Source organism: Meriones unguiculatus, chromosome 17 (genome assembly GCF_030254825.1).
Source record: "Meriones unguiculatus strain TT.TT164.6M chromosome 17, Bangor_MerUng_6.1, whole genome shotgun sequence".
Classification (NCBI taxonomy): Eukaryota; Metazoa; Chordata; class Mammalia; order Rodentia; family Muridae; genus Meriones; species Meriones unguiculatus.
Window position 1 is genome coordinate 37,451,611 of NC_083364.1, and position 21,737 is coordinate 37,473,347.

Consider the following 21,737-nt stretch of genomic DNA (forward strand, 5'->3'; position numbering starts at 1 on the left):
GTCTCTCCCTTCTACTTCCTGTGCATCTCTCTTTTCTTCCTCCCTTCCTCCTGACTTCCTTGTACTCTCTGTTTTTGTTTTTGTTTTTTTTTTTCTGTGTTCACTCCTTGTCACCTGGGTGCTTTCTCCTGACTTTATATAAGGGTTGACTTTATATAATCCTCTTTACAAGCAGAGAGCTCTTGGATTAAAGGTGTGTGCTAGGGCTGAGCCACACCACAATTAGAAACAGGTTTTTCCAATAAAACAACATAATCTCGGGATCACGGTGTGATCAAGTAGATACTTGCAACAAGAGGATACTTTTGTTTGCTTATTTGTTTCATATCACATGCTTTCTCTAATAATACCAGACACACATAGTAGGTCAGTATATATTATCTACTTTGAAGAAACTGAGGCCCAGAACTAAAGTTCTAGACTAAAGTTCCTCAAAATTAAAAAAAAAAAAAAGTTTTGTATAGGTCTTGCTATGTTGTTCAGGTTGGTTTCAACCTACTGGGCTCAAGCAATCTTCTTGCCTCAGCCTCTGGACTAGCTGGGGGGTGTGTACCATCCTGTCTTACCTGCTCCATAAAGGTGTTGACTATAGGTTCAAACCAGAAGAGCCTTGTACTGCCTTTTGCATTGTGGCCGTTTCTTCCATGGTTGCCTTATTTCAACTAATTTGTGCCTTTGCCCAAACCTGGATCCCTCATTCAGCCCTCGGTACCATCACTGTAGCATTAGCCCACATTTCAAAGTCTTTCCTAGTCGGTCTTTATATCTTGGTCAAAATTTTAGGAACTGTTTTATCTGTTTTTCTAAATAAGACTCTCTTGAATTAGATTCCATCAGTCACGGCCATCTTTTCCCCCTCCATCAAGGATGATTCACTAGGATCGTGGACATAACGAGCCAAGACCAGGAAGGGAATAGTATTCTTTGGGAGGGCCCTGTGGCTATTGACAAGGGAGTATTAGCTTCCAGCACAGTGTTGGGGGAGTAAAGTGATGTGGGAATTTGCAGACACTTGGCTTAAAGCAGTGCTGCCCGGTTTTATGTCATAACGATTGCAGTTTGCTCCTCAGGTTTGGACCACACATGAAAGGCAGAGGGTGAGAGCCACGCCTGTGGGGAAACATTTTCAGTTGGCTGTTCTGTCAGTAGTAAGCCAAGGGCAGAGGAGTAGCAGGTGCAGAGGCCAAGAAGGCATCACTGTGTGACTGCCAGATGATGTGCATGCTGGGAGATTGGAGCATCGTACAGGTACACACCCGGGGTGCAGAGCCTCTGACTTCTGTTTGACCACGGCTGTGGGAAAGGAAGGAGAACCCTTAGTTCTCTTCTTTGTGGTAACCCCAAAGCCTCTGGGATTCATGGATGTTGGTTGATAATTTGAACTGTCTCAAGGATCACATTGAAGTAGATCAGTGACACCTGGTATGTTGTACTGTCACTTAATATTCATTGTTGGGTGTCTTCCCCCAGGACTTGAGGTCTGGAAACCATGCTAGGCACTGGGCCCAAACAAACACAAGTTTGATTTGGTGTCGATTTGTGGGCTCATGGGGTAAGGCACACAAACAGACAAGTATTAGGCTCTTTGACTTTTGTGGGTCAGTGTTTCACTATAGATCACTTGCTGGCCTGGAATACGCTAGGTAGACCAGGCTGGCCTCCAAGCTGTGTCAGTTCTCCTGCCTCTCTCAACTGAGAATATGTAGAAATATGCTACCATGCCTAACTCCGGTCAGCTTCCAAACGTATGCCAGTCTGAAGGGAGGAAGAGAAACTAGGAGGGAGGGAGGGAGGGAGAAAAGAGAATGAAAGACGTCGGAAAGGAAAAACAAACTGCTCCACCAGGCTCTTTGTTCACTAGCAGCTCATCTTTTCCCTGTTCACAGTCATGTTCCTCGGGACAGCTGTCTGCGTGGGGCAGCGTCTTCATTGGTCACCTTCCCTCAGTCCCGTTTGAACTCATCCCACATTTCCTTCACCAGTGTCCTAGCAATTCTCCCTTCCTGCCCTTGGTCCCTAGCCGACTGCCAGGGTCGGAGTTGTTCACCTGCTCACCCCTTTCCCTCTAGGGTTTACCCTCTGGGATGCCTTCAACAGCCCTAGATTGCTCAACTGCTCACACTCTCTCCCTCACAGACCCTTACTCTAGCCTGTCCCCAAGCTGAACTCTGTTCTTCCTCCCAGAGTGGCTCCCCCTGGTGTCTTCGCCTCCCTTTCGGTTCATTCGATGCTGGGAGGCAGAGGCCTAGAAACTACCATGGATCCTGCCTTCTCTCCAACGTCATCATCCATCTGCCACTGACCTTTTCCACTCCTCTGAAGCCTGTCATTTCTCCACCTCTGCTCCTGCTATCCCAATCTGTGCTGTCCGCACCGCAGCCGGAATGATGGTTTCAAAACGAGACTCTGCCCACGTCCTGACTCGCTGAGTCAGGGAGCACGGCTGGAGAGTCGGCTCAAAGGTTAGGAGCACTAGCTGCTCTTCCAGAGGACCCGGGGTTCAAGCCCCAGCACCCACGTGGCATCTCACAACTGTCTATAACTCCAGTTCCCAGGGATCTGACACCTTCACACACACATACAGGCAGGCAGAGCACCAGTGTACATAAAATTACCCCAAGTCATCTTAAGAAAGAAAGAGGAGCAGGTGAAGGGACTCCAGGAGGAGCAGAGGGAGTCCGACCCTGGGCTTCCTTGCAGGTTCTGCGTGCCATGGAAATGCAGATGTTATTGTCTGAGGAGGAGGAGCCACCGGTAGCAGAAGTGGAGGTAGCACTGCCTGGTTCATATTGCAGCTGAGGTCACTGAGAGTGTCTTGGAAGCAGGAGCAGACAAGGAATGAGACCTGCCTGGGAGGGGCCGTGGTACTCCGGGAAGCTCAGGTCCTCGAGCTCCTGCCAGGTCCTAAGCAAACACTCCGATACCCTACCCCTGGGCTCCTCTAGGCTACTACCTGTTGTGTCTTGCAACTTCAGAGGCCCCTCTGAACCCCTGCTAACTTCTACCCCAGATGCTCTCCCTCCTCCACTCTCAGGCTTCACTGAAGCCCGCCCCAGCCTCCTGGCCCCAGGCACACATCGGTAGCAGCTGTGGTGGGAGGAACCAACCTAAATCTAACCCTGCTCGGCAGAGAAGATAAGGGAGGCCAAGGCTGACTAATCCTTCCGATGAAATGACCTGGGCTTGTGCGTGCAGCTCCGTCATCTTCTGGATGTCCTATCGTGAGTCCCCTTAGGCTTTTCTCAGTCATGATGCACTCCCCAGAGAGGAGGTGCATAATAGCTAGAAATACGGACTCCTGTGCTGAGTACAGTGGTACATGGTTTTTGTTTGTTTGTTGTTTTCCTCGACAGGGTTTCTCTGTGTAGCCTTGGCTGTCCTGGACTCCCTTTGTAGACCAGGCTGGCCTCGCACTCACAGGAACCCGCCTGCCTCTGCCTCCAGAGTGCTGGGATTACAGGTGCGCACCAGGGCGCCCGGTGGTGGTACATGTTTTTAATCCCAGTACTTGAGAGTTGGATATCTGTAAACTCCAGGCCAGAACAAACAAAATGTCTACACTCCTGTAGCCAAGTGTCCGCCCACTGACCTATATCCCAGAGCCAGAGTACAGACTCTGGAGTCAGGCACATGTGGCCCACATCCCGGCCATCAGCTGTGTAGCTTTGGTGAACTGCCTCTCTTTTTCATTTCCCACACCTGTCATTCCCTACATAGAGTGATTGGGTAGACGAAGGTGATCTGTGTGCATTGCTTAGAATAGTGTCTAGCTGTGTTGGTTTTCCACTGCAGTGACAAAATGTCTGAGAAATTCAACATAAGAAAAGAAAAGAGGGGGCTTGGGGGGGGCATGGTTTCGGGGGTTTCAGGTTGATTCCTTGTCTCCTGTGTTGATTCAGCTTGAGGGGCTTCAGACCTCGTCACGTCTGGGAGCAGAAAAAAAGAAAGGGCCAAGGGCCCAACATCCCCTCCAGGGGCATACTCTCAGTGACTTCGCTCGCTCCCTTCCGATAGGCCCCACACTGTCGCAGTTGTGCAACCCTGGAGAACAAGCTTTAAACACAGTCACCTTTGGGAGGCAGTCCAGGCCCCGGTGTAGCACTGGCCCATTGCCAGTGTCCTGTCACTTTCTCTGAGGATGGCCAGATCTAAGTGGGATTAAATGTCAAAGCAAACTGTCCATCTTTCTTTTGCGTGTTCACAAAGGCCCCCCTTCCCCCGCAAGGTAGATAGGCGCTCTCTGTTACTGTGGAAGGTACTAGTCTGGCCAGAATCAGCAAGTGGGTGCTGAGATCGCCAAGGGGTTGGGGCAGAGCCCTCCAGTTTAGCTGGGTTTCAGGGGCGGGACTGGCAAGGATGATGCTGAGTTGAGCTCTCTCCCTTGCTGCCTGCTTAAACCTGCCGCTGTGTGCTTCCCTGTGGGAGGGGCTGCCCTGAGCTCAGGAGTTCCTGGTGAAGAGACACTGTTGCCAGCAGTGTATCTTGTTGCCGCTGAGAGCCCGGTGAGGGAGCTGAGAACACCCCAGCATCTCAGAAGTCCTTTGTCTGGGCTCTTTGTGTAACTAATTCTGTGCAGGGGGTGGGGAAGTGTCAAACAGTGGAGCAGGGTCAGCGGAGAAGACACCCTGGCCAACCAGGGACATGTGAGGACAGCGAGGCTCCATCACATAACTCTAGCCAGTTTGTCACCAGAGAACCAGGAATAGCATGTCTCCAGAGGGACTGCCCCTCCTCTTCAAAGTCCCAGACAGAGTCCTGGGTGTGTGTCTGGGCACAGAGTCAGTCCACCTGTGAAGGCTGTACAGCCTGGCATCAGAGTGTCCGGGATGCCTGAGTGCGGAGGCCTCCCGCTCCCCCTTCCCACAGACACGAAGGCAGAGACTGTAGGCCCTGACTCAGGGAGCTGTGGAACATAGACAGACAGACACACACACGCACAGCACATAAAGCTGGCTTGGGGTGTTGCAGGGTGATCACACACCGCTGTCAATCATGGTTCCCTTTTCTCATTACAGCCGTTGGAGAGTACCACCTCTGCCCAGGGTTTCATCAGATGTCTAGAACAGACGTGAGGCTGGACTTGAGGTACCAGGGAAGTTATCCTGATGCTCCAAGTCCTCCAGCTCACAGACTCCCTCCATTTCTTTAACTACTTCCTGTTCATGTGGTCTTTTCTGAGGCTGAGGGAGACGGCAGGGGGGGCGTTGAAAGTTGAGGCTCAGCTGTGACTTGAAGAGTGGGAAGATGACCTCGACCTTGGGGCTGTGAGGAGAGAGGAGGCACAGCCACAGGGGAGGAGGAGGAGGAGGTGTATATACACAGGAGGGTGAGCTGTCGGGGTGGGGGTGGGGTAGGAGGAACTCGAAGAGAAGGGAAGCGCCCTTCCAGGCTGAGGACCACCTACCCTTCAGCCTTCCCACAGCTAGAATGCCTTCCCGAGGGGAGGGAGCCAGTGGGTTCTAGACAGGAGCTGGTTCGGAAACATCTGTGGAGGGATGATCTGTACCCAAGGTTGGGACTTCTGCCTGCCTGAGACTCTTTGGAGTCGAACACAGGAAGATGAAGACCATCAAGCTGGCCCCTTTCTTCCAAGGCCGCTGTCTTCCAGGCTCTCAGGAGCCCAGTCTGTGGTGAGGTAGAGTGGGCGCCTCCTGGGCCTGCAGCCGGAGGACTGAGGCCGGCAGACTTCTTTGCTGACTCAAAGTGCACGCGTGTATTCAGGTTTGAATGTGCCGGTGTTTCGGGCGCCAGGGAGCTCCCCAGGCAGGTGCTGAGCGGGCCTTTGGGTTGTCAGCCACTCCACCTAGACTCGTGGCCATGCTCCAGCAGTTCCACCAGGCCCTGGTGCTCGCAGGCAGGGTGAGCGCTCTGCACCCCAGCCTGCGAGGGTGTGGATTGGGTAATCTGTGGGAACTCAGCTTTGGAGGCCTTCAGTCAGGTTGGCAGGAAGGCCCCTAGTGATAGGTAGGCTCACCTCACTGGACTACCTAGTGAGGAGACGTTTCTAACAGCTTCACCTAGAAATAAGGAGCCCAAGACATGAGTGCCTGCAGATCAGGGTACAGGCTAGAAGCCGGTTCCAGAATCCTGCTGACCACTGCCTCAGGATCTCGATGTTTCATAGTGTCCCGGCCCCGTCTCCCACTTGTCTTCTGTGGACAACCTCAGCCTTATATGGAAGCTCACCTTTGCTTGTCCTGAGATGTCTCTGTGAGCGGAGAGAGGGGCAGGGGAGGCTGAGCAGCGCCTCCTCTCTGCCTGGGAATGTCTACAGTCCTCAGTTCTCCGTCCTCTCTATTCCTTTCCCTCCTTCAAGGAGATGCTGCTATCGGCCAGGTCCTCTACGGTTCCTGTCACTGACAGTCCTGTTTCCTCAAGTCCTTAGTGCCTCCCTCCACAGCTCTCCCTTCAATCCACCCCCACTGTTTGGGGCAGGCACTTCTGTCCTTCATTTCCAGGGGCTTTCCTTGCACAAGGGCAAGTATTATTTAAGGCATTGCCACAAAGTGTTATTTTTACTGACAGGAAAGAAAACACGTTCCAAGGTCATACAGTGCACAGGAAGGATTTGAACTTGGTCCAGCTCAAACCCCTTTTGCTTTCCATGATCCACTCTGATGATCTTCAGCCCAGCTCCGCCTCTCTGGGCATCTCACAAAGGCACAGCTTTGGCCTCCATTATCTTCTGTCCCGCCTGTCTGTGGTTCCTTCAGAGTTCCACACTTCTCTGTCTCCCCGAACGGGTTTCCTGAACCTCTCTTTCAGAAGGCTGCTCTACAATCCTCATGCTTGCTTCACATCCCATCCTGTCCAGCTTGCCCATGGGAGATGTCTGTGCTCACAGTCCCACATGCTTGCCTGATCCATGCTCTCCTGTCCTCGTCTCCCTGAAGCATTAATGCTGGCTCCCTCTAGCTGGCTCCTTCCAGGTCACTGGCTCCCCAACTCCCACCCAGGCCTCTTTGAATAACCAATATCCTGCTTGGTAAAAAAGAGGCAGGAGGGAGACGTGGCTCCCAGCCCATACAGGCCCTGTTTTGTGAACTTCTGAAATTCTGTATAGCCAGGGGCATTTACAACCTCCTGTCCGTTTAGCCGCCAATCATTCCGACAAAGGAGGTGCTAATCGTAAATTACATAGGTAGCAATTCACGGCAGTGTTTTCACTCTCCTTAAGCATACCCTCTCTGTGCGCGATGAAGACATATTTACGTCTGCGTGATACTAAGCAGACATCATTGAATGCCGTGCCCTCTGTCCCAACAGCATTACCATTTGGCTTGATTTTGATGGAGAGGCCTCACTTTAAGTCCTCTGGGCCCTGTAATGCTGGTAATGGATGGTTATTGATCCTGGGAGCAGTGGCCAAATGCCTCCTGTCATTTTACTATTCCTACGCGAGGGGAGGGCAAAGCTGTGCAGATACTAAGATGCTGAAGCTGTCTGAGATCAGACATTCGAATAAGGTTACAGTGTTATCAGACCTGTAGGGCTCCTGCTGGTTACACTTTCTGAAGGACCTTGGGAGACTAAGCCAAGACAGCAAGTCTCCCAACTGCCACCCATTACCAGTTAACATACTTTGCAGTACTGTGTTGTGGGCTTTGGGGCTTGGCCCACCTCCCTGAGAAAGATCCCTGTCAGTAGTCAGGAACAATAGTCAGTGTGAAGGAAGACACAGTGGCAGGGGCCGTGTCTTCACCTAAGTGCTTTCAGCCTTTTCTGGGCTGCTGGGGACGGAAGCCAGTGAGTGCCCTGTGCACGTTGGGCTAGGGCTGTGCCACTAACCCCGCCCCCCCACCCCCTCCCAGCTCTTCTGCTGTCTTTAAAAAGCAGCGAGCAGCCACGTGGTCACCAAACTGTAACCGTTAAAGTCTCCGCTGGGGACAAGAATCCCTTCAGGACGTGAGTGCTGGTGGCCTCCACAGTGTTCCCAAGCACAGGCCTTGGCTGTCCTTTCCCATTTGGCTTTCTTGTCATTTGCTTTGGAATCCTCCAATGTTGAAAGCCAAAAAGCCACATGTGGAGGTTTTCTGTGTCTCCCAGTCCTTTTCCCTGGGTAGGCTAGGCTCACCCCACGCTGCTTTATCTGCCTGTCATGTCCACACTGCATTGTGGGTAGGGGGTGCTTTAGGGACATGCTGCGTCTCCGGTGAATCTCGTGCCCCACAAGAGCCCACGGTGGCCTCTCATGTACCACCGCCTCCCACCATCTCTTGCCCTGGATTCTCTTGCTCTCTGGATCTGGAGCCCACTCAGCCACAGTAGCCTTGGGTTGGGCGTTTGGAACTCTGGGATCCACAGGGTATCAGATGTGCTCCCAGGCAAATGGGGCTTCCTTGCTGTTCTGCCATTACGGTGGGAGTACAGAGCTCCAGGCACCTCTGCTGAGTATGCCTATTTTGTTGTTGTTGTTGTTGTTGTTGTTCTTGTTGTCTTTTTAAATATATATATAAATATTTACGTTGGTATTTGCCCATATGCCTGTGTGAGGGTGTCAAATCCACTGGGACTAGAGTTATAGACAGTTGCAAGCTGTCACGTGCTGGGATTTGAACCTGGGTCCTTTGGTAGAACAGCCAATGCTTAAGCCACTGAGCCATCTCTCCAGCTTCAGGCATGCCCATTCTATAGCGAGATGACTTTTGCATGGAGATGTTCCGTCATCAGAAAAATCAAGGCTTCCTTCCCTTCAGCACACCCGCTGCATCCCAAGCCCACCCATGGGGTAATGGACGCCTCCAAAACTTTGATACTTTGGGATATTGTTTGAAATTACACGTGGATCCTTTTTACAGTGCTGCCAACATCAAGAAGGGGCCTACATCTCAGGAAAACAGCTTCTCGTGCTGGGAAGTCTGGCACCTTCTGCGACTCCTTTGCCCCTGCTTTCTGGAGGGTTGTGATGTGTGAGCTGTTGGAGAGCACCGGGGCCATGGTGTATCATTGTTCTCTGGCTGAGCCTGGTGGTACATCAGCTGCTTGGGAAATTGAGGTGGGAGGGTCAGGGCTCCAAGGCCTTCCTGGACTGTAGTGTGAATTCAAGGCAGTTTGGGCAACCTGGTAAAAGCTTGTCTCTGAGCAGAAAATGAGAAACGATACTTATCCCCTAAAGTAGACTCTAAGATTCATTTTTTAAAAATATACATGATGAATGGATAGACATGATAAAGCCACACCAGGTACCAGCTGGCAGAGTGTGGGTAAGTGGATGTGCCCACTCCACAGTCTTTTCCTTTTCTGCAGGTCTCTCGTAATGAAATGTTGGGCAAGGTTGCCTTTAGCCGTGAACTGCTTTAATTTAAGCCAGGCTCTTGACCAACACGGCCCCTGTGGAGGGAGTGAGGGGGCTTGTGTGTGTCGGATCCATTTCGTCTTTGAAGGCTCCTGTGGGGCTCTGCCGTTGCTCAGGTCCCGAAGTAGTGCCGGTCACATGCTGATGGTGAGGCAGAGGTCATCCTGAATCCCATACGCCTGTGACCTTGTACGGGCACCTTCCTGTGGCAGCCACATGGCGTGCCAGCTCCTACGTAGTGTGAGCTGCATTCCTCAGCCTCCTCTTGGCCTGCCTGGCATTCTTCCCTTCCCAGAGGCCTGGCCATGTGCCTTAGCGCTGCCTGTGAAATGCTCTGTGGCTTGGAGCCCCAGGGCGAGTGAAGAGACTGTCCTGTGACAGAAGGTTAGGGCACAGGAACACTCCAGATGGCCCGTGTCTCCCCACACCCCATGTCCCTTACAGGTTGTGGCACCTGAGCCGGAGAGGAGGAGGGCCGGGAAGTTGAGGGCTGTGATTCCCTTAGAGTCCCTAGTCTCTATTGTGGACCAAATTCATTAGTGCCCACGAGCATGCTGGGATCCAGAGTCAGAATAACTGACTCCAAAGTGGAGTAAAGTCACTGAGCACCACTGTGACCCAAAGCTGGGCTCTCCAAGTCTCACCTATGGGTGGGGTCATGCAAACGCCTGGTTTTCTTGATGATGTCAGCCTTAGCAGCAGGATGCCAAGGAGGAAGATAGGCTCTTAACAGTCAGCTTTTTAAAAACTGAGAGAGCTCAGTGGGTAAGAGCACTCGCTGCTCTTAGAGAATAACTGAGTTCAGTTCCCAGCACCCACTCCAGGGTGCTCGCAACAGCCTGTTAGGTCCAGCTCTGAGGGCTACGACACCCTGTTCCGGATCAGCGGGCTCCCATCCGCGTGCGTATGTATCGACCCCAGAGACACGCAAATAGCGATAACCTTGGGGAGAGTGAGCCATTTATAGCACTGGAAGGTTGAGATCCCCAGAGGACACGGTTGCCACGGATTTCAAGGCACCCACATTGTGCCCAGCAGGTAATCACACGGACCCCCACTCAGTGACGACACTGTCCTCGGCGCCTGCAGAACCTTAAGGCGATGATGCTCTACAGTACCAGACAATTATCTACGATAGTCCTGTTTCTTGTTTTGAGTGAGTGCATTTGCTAGGCATCTAGCAAGCAGACGAACAGGCGGCAAGTCCCGGATAGACAGGAAGAAATGTTGTCAAATTGGGCACTTCCGCCGTTCAACAGAGATGACCTGAGGAGCAAACCTCATCAAATCTGGTGCTTACAACATCCACCCCCCAACCCCCTCACCCCCCCCCCCCGGGGAAGCCCTGCTGAGACCGATTGCTGGGGTTCCCCACCGAGAGTGCTTTTTGTGGGTTATGTGAGTTCCTCCTTTCCACGGCAGGCATATTTTTATACCGTGGGACAAACAGTAGACCTCTGTTGGAGACGGTCGGCCTTCCAGCTGCTCTCAAGCCATGTCTGTAATACCCTTAGCTGTTTGCTGACACGGGGCCGGGGGAGCCAGCTTGCTCAGGACACTTTCGGAGGACATTTGAAGCGCACGTGCTCAGAGTCCGCTCTTTGGAAAGCACACGACAGTTTGCCAGTATAATTTAATTCCTATTACACCTCCGCCCTGACGGGCTGGGGACAGGATCCATCCAGCACGGAGAACCAGGTTGTCCCCAGTAGCATCTCATGATGGCCAAGCCTGCTGTATCAGTTTCATCTCTCAAGATTCTGTCTTTTTTTTTTTTTTTTTTTTTTGGGGGGGGTGGTCATTGAGACAGGGTTTCTCTGTAGCCCTGGCTGTCCTGGAACTCACTCTATAGACTAGGCTGGCCTCAGACTCAAAGATCTACCTGACTCTGGCTCCCAAGAGCTGGGTGCCAACCCCTTCGTTGAGGGTTACCGTGAGAATGGGTGGAGCCGACCTCTCCACAGTCAGTGCCAGACACGAATACAAGGAAGAGTACTTCGGTGCCAGTGAGGGCTGAGGCTCCACAGCCCCCTCCCTGCTTCCCCCTGTCACCCCCCGGCCCCTGCCTCAGGATGGCAGGGCCTTAGAGCCAGAAGTCAGCATCTCCCTAGGACTCAGGAAGCATGACTGTTCCTGGTTGTGCTTGGGCCTGTACCGAATCACCATATGTTTTGTGCATTGGAGCCATCTAGATCTGTTCTTTCTGAGCGCTGGAGGTCAGAGGTCAGAGTTTGTTTCCTCTGGCTGAAGTCAGGGTGCCTGTGAGGTTGTACTCCCCCATGCTCCTGGAGGCATTAGGTTTGCCCAGCTTCTGGCGTTCCTTGCATTTCTTAGCTATCTTGAAAGCCAGCCACAGTGTATTGCTCCTGTTGTCCCCTGGCAACCTTCTGTCGTCATCCCCCAAGCGCCTGCTTGTGTTGTGAGGACCTTATCGCTAGGTTCAGGGCCCAACTGGGCCGTCTGGAAGAGGCGCCTTTGCTTAATCTCATCTGCAGTTTTGCCTTTTTGTAGTAACAGCTCCTGGAGCGGGCACAATGGAGGACCATTTTCACGCCATCTATTGAATCAGGAAGCTTTTCTGGGTTTGTGTCATGACTTGACCAGGGTCTGGACCAATCGAAGCACCAGTCCAGATCCTGCCAGGTCATGCATATTATTCTGTGGCACCACCAGTCCCTCTCTGGCTCTGAGGAAAAGTCAGTGCCGCATTCTCTGTGGGATTCCTCACCCTGGTACATGGCAGGCACTGGGGATTTGGGGGGGTGGGGAGAGTTCCCTGTGTTCATATATAAAAGCCAGCAGGTCCTGACTGATGCGTGCATGTGTCCTTTTAGGCCATGGCGAGTGTCACTGCGGAGAATGCAAGTGCCATGCAGGTTACATTGGGGACAATTGTAACTGCTCAACAGACATCAGCACGTGCCGGGGCAAGGACGGGCAGATCTGCAGTGACCGAGGCCGCTGCGTCTGTGGGCAGTGCCAGTGTACAGAGCCTGGAGCCTTTGGGGAGATGTGTGAGAAATGCCCAACCTGCCCAGATGCATGTAGCTCCAAGAGGTGAGGCTCTGCTCTTCCCCCACCCCAACCCCCAGACCTGTCCTTCACCAGGCAGCCCTCCCCAGCGAGCCTCTCATGCCTGCCGTCCAACCTCCCAGCCGCTGAACAAAACTTGTGCTAACGGTCCCCAAAACACCAGCCGTGACATGCTGGTGTTGGTGGTTGTGGGGGAAGGAATTGGGGGATCGGTGGAAGAAAAGTAAAACAGTCCAGAAAAAAAAATGAGCTCATCGATCCATTCTAAGCCAGTGTAGAGATAGATGGAGGAGTGGCAGTTGGACAAGACGAAACCGGTGCCGGCTCCAGCCAAAGCAGCGCCTTCTCAGAGCCTTGAGCGAGGTGCAGTTTGTTTCCAAAGGGGAATGTGGCGTGCGACCTTGCCCCAGATGACTTTGATCCTCCACAGAGCGTCTCCCAAACAATGCATCCCAGACCAGGCCTGTGGGAACCGCTGCATTCAACAAAACGTAATCAAAAGGCCAATAGGATGGAAAGGAGCCGACCTACATAGCGACGCCCTAAGCAATCGCAGGGGCTTTTGCGTTTTTCTGCTCTATTTGTGCTGATAACAGAGCAGGGCTGAATGTAGAGATTGCCTAGGCTGCAGACACTGGCCCAGCCCAGGGCCAGGCTACACAGCCCCATGGCCATCCCGGGCTCTGCTCCTCACGCTGGCAGTGTCAAGCCAGGCTGCTCCCCGGAGCACAGGCGCGACATTGGCTGTCAGAACCTGCTGGATAACAGTTGTGTCATCATCGGTATGGAGGAGCCAGGCAGGGGGGGACGCCAGGCATCAAGCAGAAACAAGCGGCCATACAGGCTGCGTTACTCTTTGGCGAAGGAGCGCAAGTGTGTGATTTTTTTTCTTCTGGCAGATTTCCCTGTGAATGTCTGGCCAGGCTGATAATGAAGTGAGTTCATGCTCGCAGGGCCTGCAATTGCTGCCGGTCAGCTGTGCTCAGAAGCCTTCTGAATAGCCTGACCCTCCCTGGCCGTGTGCCACAGACAAGCCTGGGCGCGGCCAACTGAACCTGCCCGAAGATTGAGAGACGAGATAGGCAGGGAGTAGCCCAGACAGCACGCCCCTGTGAGTGCGCTCATGGCCCTCCCCAGTCAGCATGTTGTGATCAAGGGACTCCCATCCTCCGGCCCCCACAGCTCCCGGAAGACCCTGGTGAGCCTTACTCCCACTTCTTAGGACAGGACACAGAGCTCCTCTGCACACCCAGGGAGCCTCGGGCAGTGTAGGCTTGTCCTGAGCAGTAAAAGGGCCTCAGGGAAAAACAGCCCTTGCTTTAAATGAAGCACTTTGGCGAAGCCCAGAGATAAAGACTGGCCCTTCTCCTTTACCCCTGGACCACAACGACCTTTAGTCTCTTTTATCGCCTAATGGAACCTTTTGTTTGTTTGTTTGTTTTTTGTTGTTTTTTTTTTTTCTTTTTTACCAAGTTCTTTTGATAATGAAATTTTAGGTCATTTTCCCTACTTGCTGTTTTCTGAGAGGCCCTGAATACTTCAGTCCTTCGCCCTTTGTGTTCTAGAACTAACCAAACACATCCTTCGCTTTGGTGAGGCCGCAGTCGGCTCCAGCTGATTTTAATTAACGTGCCTTGCCCCAAAAAAAAAAAAAAAAAAAAAAACTCCGTGATCAGCTAGTTTCTTTAAAGGAGCAGACATGCTGAGTTTCCCCCAGCCCATTGGGAGGAAGGGGGCTCAGTTGTAGGCTGCTGTATTCACGTGGGTTGTTGGAGGGCCACCTAGAGCTGGGAGCTGTGTGTGTGACCTGGAGCTGTGGTTCCAGCCGGCTGGAAGCAGGCATCCTGTTGGCTGCTTGTGTTGATCCAGGAGGGCTGGAGGATGGTCCAGCAAGCGTGAATGACCAAAGACGGAGCCCACCCCTTCCTGGCCCCTGGCAGAGCCTGGCTACATTGAGGGGTATGAGTGGGAGCAGACAGGACAGGCCACAGCTATGAGCCCTACTGGGAGGGGCCCTGATCTGCTTCTCTTGGGCCTCAGCTCTGTCTGTGGAGCCCTCCTACTGTGTGATGGAGCTCCCTCCTGCCGTGAGGTCCAGGTCCAGAGCTCCTGCACTGGAAATGCGAATTGAGTCAGGATGGTTATATGTGGCTTCCCTCTGCTACCAGGATGCTTTCTAGATGCCCAGAACACTTTGGTTTTGACCCCCGTAGACAGGTAGGAGGAGCAGGATGACCCTTGTGGCTGGGTTTGGGTGGCCTGACCCATCACCTCAGTGTCAGGGCACCTCCCCCTGTACACCTGGCTTTAGAATCTCCCCTTTCGTGTCTTTAGAACCCCAAGTGCCACGTCCCCACAGTCCTGAGACTGCTTCCCCCTGCCCTGCTTGGCTCTGCTCGTTCTGCTTTTCCCACGGCACCACCTTGGTCCTCCCAAGGAGGCGGGGACCCTTCCCCTCTCACAAACTTTTTGGTTTTGGCTGAGGCCTGGCCTCCCACCCATGTCCCCAAATGCCCTATTCCGATGCAACCCCTGGAGGGTAGATGATCCGGACCTGGGTTTGATAACCGCTCAACAGGGCTTCCCATGTAATTAAGCATCTACACATGCTCTCGGCCCAAGGTGGGCGGTGGGCCACTGAGAGGGCTTCTTTTTGCCTCCTCATCTATTCTCTAGAGAAGGTCTCTGTCATAAAATGTACCAGCTGTAGTGTAGGCCAATTACCAGGTGAGTGGCAAGCACGCCCTGAAGGGCGCTGGCAGGTGGGCACTGTGGGGTGGGGTGGGGGCCCACAGTGCCCAGACAGTGGTCATCAGTCCTAGAAGTCCCACCCTCTGGTTACCCAGGCATTGAGGCTTACTGCTAAAAGGCCCCTGGAAGAGGGTGTGTTCCAGAGCCCGGTCTAGACGAGGCTGGGGTAGCGCAAGGGATTCAAGTGCTGTCTCCGGGACTGCGGAGGCTCCTCCAAGGACGAGTAGTTTTTATACCCTGCCGCCTCTTCCGTGGAGCTGAGTGCTTGGCCAGTTCGCTGCAGCAGGGTGCAGATGGGCGTGGGCTTGGTTCCCGCTGTCAGGCATGGGGAGGTCTGCAGCTGGCAAATTGGCCCGTCTACCAGCTAGACCTCTAAACGCATGCATTTCTCCCTGAGACCCTGGGGCTTCCTTTTAACACCAGCAAGGTGACGGAGCACCTCGTCCCTGAGGCCTGACTGCCAGAGTGCAGCTGAGCCTGTTGGGCGTTAGACAGCAGCTAACAACCACATTCATTTTCCCAGAGACTGTGTAGAATGCTTGCTGCTTCACGCTGGGAAGCCCGACAACCAGACCTGCCACCACCAGTGCAAAGACGAGGTGATCACGTGGGTGGACGCCATCGGTGAGTGTTCTGCGTAGGCGTGGACCTTGGCAGGCATCTAGGGTTTTTTTTTTTTGTTTGTTTTCCTCCCTGAGGAATGAAGGGTCTCCGCCTTGAGTTTTCCTTGGTGGGGCCCTCACACACGATTGGCAGGAATGTCATACAGAAATTAGTTTGGTAGCTGCCCAAAAAGCTACTAATAGGATTATCACACAATCATGCTCCAAAGAGTTGGGGCTGATTTTTTTATTACATACATGTTTATAGCATTGATTGTAATAGTCGGTTGTTATTAACTGATGAATTAAGTGTAATATATCCATCCGTAACGGAGTGTTATTTTACCACAAAAAAAAAAAAGGCAGAGCACTGACATGGTAGTGTGTATGAGCCTCCAAAACATTGGGTTAAGTAAAGAAGCTGGGCAGAAAAGAACATAGATATGACAGGATGCTATTTAAAATGTCCACAGCGTGGGGGCCGGAAAGATGGCTCAGAGGTTAAGAGCACTGGCTGCTCTTCCAGAGGTCCTGGGTTCAATTCCCAGCAACCCCATAGTGGCTCACAACCATCTATAATGAGATCCGGCGCCCTCTTCCGGCACGCAGGTGTACATGCAGACAGAACACTGTATACATAGTAAATAAATAAATGTTTACCAAAAAAATTAAAAAAAAAAAAACAAAGACCAAAAATGACAAATAAATAAATAAAAAGCCTATGGTAGGCAACCTCAGTTGAGTAAGAATAGGAAGTGGAGGAGGGGAGTCGAGACTGAATGCTAACACATGTGGACGGGTTTTTTTGGGGGGGGAGAGTTAAGGGAGTGGAGGTACAACACTGAGTTTCTTAAATTGACTGCATTTTGAAATGATTAAACGATTCCCGAGGGACTGCATATCTGAAGGAGGAAATTTCACTCCAGCCTTACCAATGCTAGCAGGCTTGCCCTCTGTCTTGACCCCCGGCTGCTGTAAACCTCTTGTCCTGGCTTCCCTCTTTATAGACTCTTGTTCCCTCTTCCCCGGTTTTGGTGGGCTGCTTGGCCTGACCACGGCATTGTGTATGCTGAGTCTGTAAATCCCAGGAGCATACAGTGAGTGACTACCATGTGGCCAGGCCTGAGCCAGGCCCTGGGGAGTAGGGAATTCTTTGCAAACCCTCGAGTCCTTGCCTTTTGCTCTTTCCCTGGCTTGCTCTCCAGGGCCTGGCTGAGCTCCTTTTGTACGAAGCAGGTATAGTTAGGAAAGAAAAAGGGATCCCTTCCCACCTCCTACAAACAAGCTAGGCCTTTATGCATAGCTCCTTCCTTGCCTGACCCTCCAAGGGGACTCTGCTTCAGTCCGAGCCTTCATGTGCCCCTAGGCAGGCTTTCTTTCTTTCTCTCCTTATTTATTTACCTGTTTGCTTGCTTATTTCTTTATTTTCGAGGCGGGGTCTCCTGCTGGTAGTCTTGGCTGTTCTAGAAGTCATTATGGAGACCAGGCTGGCCTCCAACTCAACAGAGACCCACCTGCCTCTGCCTCGTGAGTGCTGGGATTAAAGGTGTGCGCCACTGCGCCCAGCCTTATTATTTTGTTTCTGTTTTTATGTTGCTCTCACTGTATATCCCAGGTTGACTTCAAGCTTTCCATCCTCCTGTCTCAGACACCCAAGTACTGGGATCATAACTGTGTGCCACGGCGTCCAGTTTTCCCTTGCGCTTTCGAAAGTAGACACCCTCGCCAAGTCTGAGGGGGCTGAGAGAAAAGGTTGGGCCTTCGTGTTTGCTAGCCATACCTGTCCATCTGCTTCCTGGCTGGAGCTCCTGTTCAACCAGCCTGAAAAGACAGGAAAGGAAACATATTTAGCGTCACAGCATTGATTAGCCTACGGTTGTGGTTTGGGATGGAGGTACCCTGGTGGCCTTTTCTCCAACCCTTTAACCTCCCAAACATCAGTCTTTTCTGGGGACCTGGTGCCTGGACAGGATAGTGACAGTGTCCACTCTGGTCAGGGGTGGTATGGGGAGCAAGAAGGGCTGTGGCAGCCAAGGAAGGTTTGTCAGGAGCGAGACCTGTTATGCGCAGAGCTGCGTCTTCAATGGCCTGGCCTCGGACAGGCTCGCGGTATCCGTGTTGGGTAACGCCGTGAAGCCAGCCTCTCCTCCCCAGAACCTCAGCTCCCTGAGTTCCAAGAAGAGCAACCTCTTGTCCTCTTAAGTCAGCTCAGCCTTGCAGACTGGACCAGTTCCCAAAAGCAGATGCTCACTCGGCCCCGTTACATCCAGTTCCATTCATCCGTGCCCGCACCCAACCGTTGAAGGCCTCTTTTATTTCATGTCACCACCAGCCAACCCTTCAGAGGGTTGACAGTCCTGATGGGAGCCATATGTCCCCAAAGCAGTAAACTCAGCCCTGGGCCTGTGATCATGATGCGAGAAATCTGAGCTCATTTTAAAGCCCCGCAGCCCCTTGAAGTCACCCATCTTTTCCTGGGGTGCTTGGCTTCTATCAGTGGTTCCGATGCTACCCAGAGAGATGCTCAGGACGTTTCTGCTTGCTTCCCTCCTAGTCAAAGATGACCAGGAAGCTGTGCTCTGCTTCTACAAAACTGCTAAGGACTGCGTCATGATGTTCAGCTACACGGAACTGCCCAGCGGAAGGTCCAACTTGACGGTCCTCAGGGAGCCAGGTAGGTGACAGCCCGAGGGGTCATCCTGGGCCGACTTTCTTGTGCCAATCCCTATGCGGTAGCACAAGCCTGCGAACCCAGCACTGTGGAAGGTAGAGACGGGAAGATGAGAAATTCAGAGTGCTTAAAGGCCAGCCTGGGCTACACAAGCCCTGTCTCAGAGTATGTGTGAGGAGCACACTGACCAGCCGTATTGCTGAAACAAGGGCCTGGGACTGGGGCAGCAAGGCTGTGGAGCAGCACTGTGAAGGAAACCGTAGCATGCTGGGTTAAATGCTGGGGTAACGGGTTTTGCAGGGAGGGTGCAGGGCAGCTGGTCCGCCGATGCTGGGCTGCCTCTTCAGTTGGGGGTCATCTGGGTCACTGCAGCCCGTCTGGTTCCCGCTGTTTCCCAGAGCAGATTCCAGTGGCGGATGTCGCCCTGGGCCTCACATTCCTTCCTTCCCGCCACCCTGCTCAGTGTCAACAATTCTGTCCTGTGTTCCAGGCACTGGGACTAAGGCCTGTGCCTCAGAGTGACTGGGACTTCAGACATTTCAGTTTTTGGATCAGGGAGGGAGTAGAAAAAGGTTTGCAGACTCCAGGTCAAGGAGCCCAGTTTGCAAGTTGAGCCATTGCCTTTCTGGGCCAGAGGCAGAGGAAGTGCGGTACCAGCCCAGGGCGCTTGCCTGCAGCCATGAGGCCTTGCTCCCAAGCCCTGTCTTTGCTTGGAAATAAGCACATTTGCTCCTTGGAGCCAGCTCTTTGCTAAGGGCTCAGAAACGCCTGGCCCTGGCCCAGCCCTTCCGGAAGTGGTACCTCCTGTCTGCCTGGTTTCTCCATGAAGCCCCTGACATGAAAGCTGAGCCGTGGCCCAGCCTCCTGCACTGGAGCTGGGCCAAGCTTGAGCCTCTGGGACACAGCCCAATAGGGGGAAGTGTGGCCCTTCAGCGGGATGCCCGTCTCTGTCACCGCTTGGCCGTGTGAGCTTGAGACAGTGACTGAGTTCTCTGAGTCTTCTGCTGTCTGCTCACTGGGGAGACTGCCCGAACCCAGCCCAGCCTTCGGTCTCCTGGAGGCAGCATGAAGGGGGCAGAAGGGAAGGCAGCCTTTCATTCAGGATATAACTGAGGTCAGAGGTGGAGCCATCCCGATGCTCACGGCTCTGTCCACCTGTCTCCTTGTCCCCTCCAGAGTGTGGAAGTGCCCCCAATGCCATGACCATCCTGCTGGCTGTGGTTGGCAGCATCCTCCTGATCGGGATGGCACTCCTGGCCATCTGGAAGCTGCTCGTCACCATTCACGACCGCCGAGAGTTTGCCAAGTTCCAGAGTGAGCGCTCCAGGGCCCGCTATGAAATGGTGAGTGGGGGATGGGTACAGAAGAGGTTGCTGGCCTAGAGCCGGGGCCTATCTTTGTTATTAAGAACCAAACTAACAAAGAGTGAGCTAAGTATGCTAGGATAGACCCATAAACCCAGCCAGACAATAAGGGTTTGAAGTTCAAAGCTAGCCTGGGTTACTTACCAAGCCCTTGTCACGAAATAAAAAGGACCAAAATCTGAGTTAGTTCAGTGGTAATGCTCTAGCCTAGCATGTGCAGGGCTCCAGGTTCAACCCCTAGTATCACGGAACTAACAAGCAAATCCATGAACAATGAAGAATCAACATCTTCAGTGCTGGGCGGGAGAATCACACACCCGGAAGTTGTGATGGGCATATAAACCCCTGATGCATGTGGGGACTGCTGTGGGGTGATGCGGCAGCTGCGGGTTCAGTGGGGAGTTGGACAGATACAGAGACCCAAGCCAAGACAAAAGCTCAAGCTCGGATCCAGCTAGATGGCCATGTGAGCAAGTCCTTCGGCCTCAGGCACACTGCAGGCCCAGGAGAGCGGAGCTCGGGGGAAGCAGCTCTGCCTTCCCAGAGTGAGGGTCTGTGTGCTCAGGTGCTAAGGACTTGCAGGGCTCTCTGCGTGAGCCCTGCGTTTCAGAGATGAAGAATAAAAGCTCACAGGGAACCCCCAGAGCACAAAGCCAGCCAGGAAAGCAGGCACTCCTGGAGGCGCTGGGCCTGAGGCCGAGCTAACACAGGCGTTCTTCTCTCGCAGGCCTCAAACCCCCTGTACAGAAAGCCCATCTCCACACACACCGTAGACTTCGCCTTCAACAAGTTCAACAAATCCTACAACGGCTCGGTGGACTGAGGGTCCTGGGGAGCTGGAAGGAAGGACAAAGACTGATGTGTCTTGGGCTACTCCCCACTTGCTCACGCTAGCTAGGCAAGCACCAAGGTGCTCGCCCTCTGTCCAGCCGTCAGGGACCTGCTACCCACACAGCAGCTAGCTGCCCCTGACTCCTGGCTGCAGGCACAGAGGCACCACAACGGGCCACTTCCCTTCGAACCGGGGAAAGCAAGGAGACCCTGGCGAGACCCTGGCGATCTCCGTTTCCCCGGTGCCTCCAGCTTGCTGTCTCCAAGAACTGCCGAAGGCTGGGCCTGTCCCTCCTTTCCCTGCCTGGCCAGACAGGAAGGTATCCGGAAGAGTCTGTGTGTGTAAAGCTAGTGTGCGGCCTGGCTTTTTTGGGTTGATCTTTTTTTTTTCTTTTTTTTCTATGAAATAAAAAGGTCACGCATTTATGGTGTAGATCTGATTACTGTTTCCCTGAGGACTGCCTGCCTGGCATCTGTGGGTGTTAGTGGCAGAACTGGGGAGTTGCCTGCAAATGTTAGGGGCTTTTTCCCCCCTCCTGCCCATGTCTGTTTAGTACTTTTTGTAATGAAATGGACAGATTATCTGGATTTGGAAGTAAAAAAAAAAAAAATCGAAACCAAGCAACTTTGTGGTGGCTTCATACACTCTGGCATGTGCCTGCCTTTCTGAGTCGTCTTGAGTGGTCCTTGACCTGTCCATCTCTACAGGGGCTTGAACAGGTGCCTGGGAACTTAGTCCTTCAAGAGAGCTGAGCAGGTACCGTTGGGCCTCCCGGGTTTTGCTTAGAGTTCTAGGTGGAAGCTGTACAAAGCTCGCATGCTTCCCACCTGTGTTCAACGATGCTAAAGCCAGACATAGATGCTGTGGATGCTAGAGGGCTGAAGCGTGTGGCTTCCACACAAACTGTTGCTTCCCCCATGACCCGATCCCTTCCCTTATCAACCCTGTGGCCCCGCCCAGGTCAAAGGCGTACTTCCTCTCAGCTACTGTCTGCTTCGGAGTCCTTACACTCCTTAGATTCCCTTTGGAGAAAGTAGTTCCCAGTAGCCTCTGGGCTCATTGCCTTGAGTACAGAGGAGCATGCACGCTCTTTAAGGGAAAGTGTCTCGCTGAGGATCAGCCTACCCGAGGACCCCGTGGTGCTAAGGCCTGGGCTCCCAGTGTCCCACTTCCTTGACAAATCTTTCAC

The 21,737-nt window shown here is 53.0% G+C and overlaps 1 protein-coding gene across 2 annotated transcripts in view; it reads left to right on the forward strand.

Moving 5' to 3' along the window:
* Positions 1 to 20,980, forward strand: part of Itgb5 (integrin subunit beta 5) — a 107,305-nt gene extending 86,325 nt beyond the window's left edge. The window contains exons 11-15 of one of the 2 annotated variants that reach the window (XM_021640288.2): positions 12,130 to 12,352; positions 15,603 to 15,703; positions 18,236 to 18,355; positions 19,529 to 19,695; positions 20,444 to 20,980. In XM_021640288.2, the coding sequence (XP_021495963.2) occupies positions 12,130 to 12,352; positions 15,603 to 15,703; positions 18,236 to 18,355; positions 19,529 to 19,695; positions 20,444 to 20,539 (707 nt within the window). In that variant the 3' untranslated portion in view covers positions 20,540 to 20,980. The remainder of the gene's footprint in view (positions 1 to 12,129; positions 12,353 to 15,602; positions 15,704 to 18,235; positions 18,356 to 19,528; positions 19,696 to 20,443) is intronic. The other variant, XM_021640289.2, reaches the window with a different exon arrangement.
* The last annotated feature ends 757 nt before the right edge of the window (positions 20,981 to 21,737 follow it).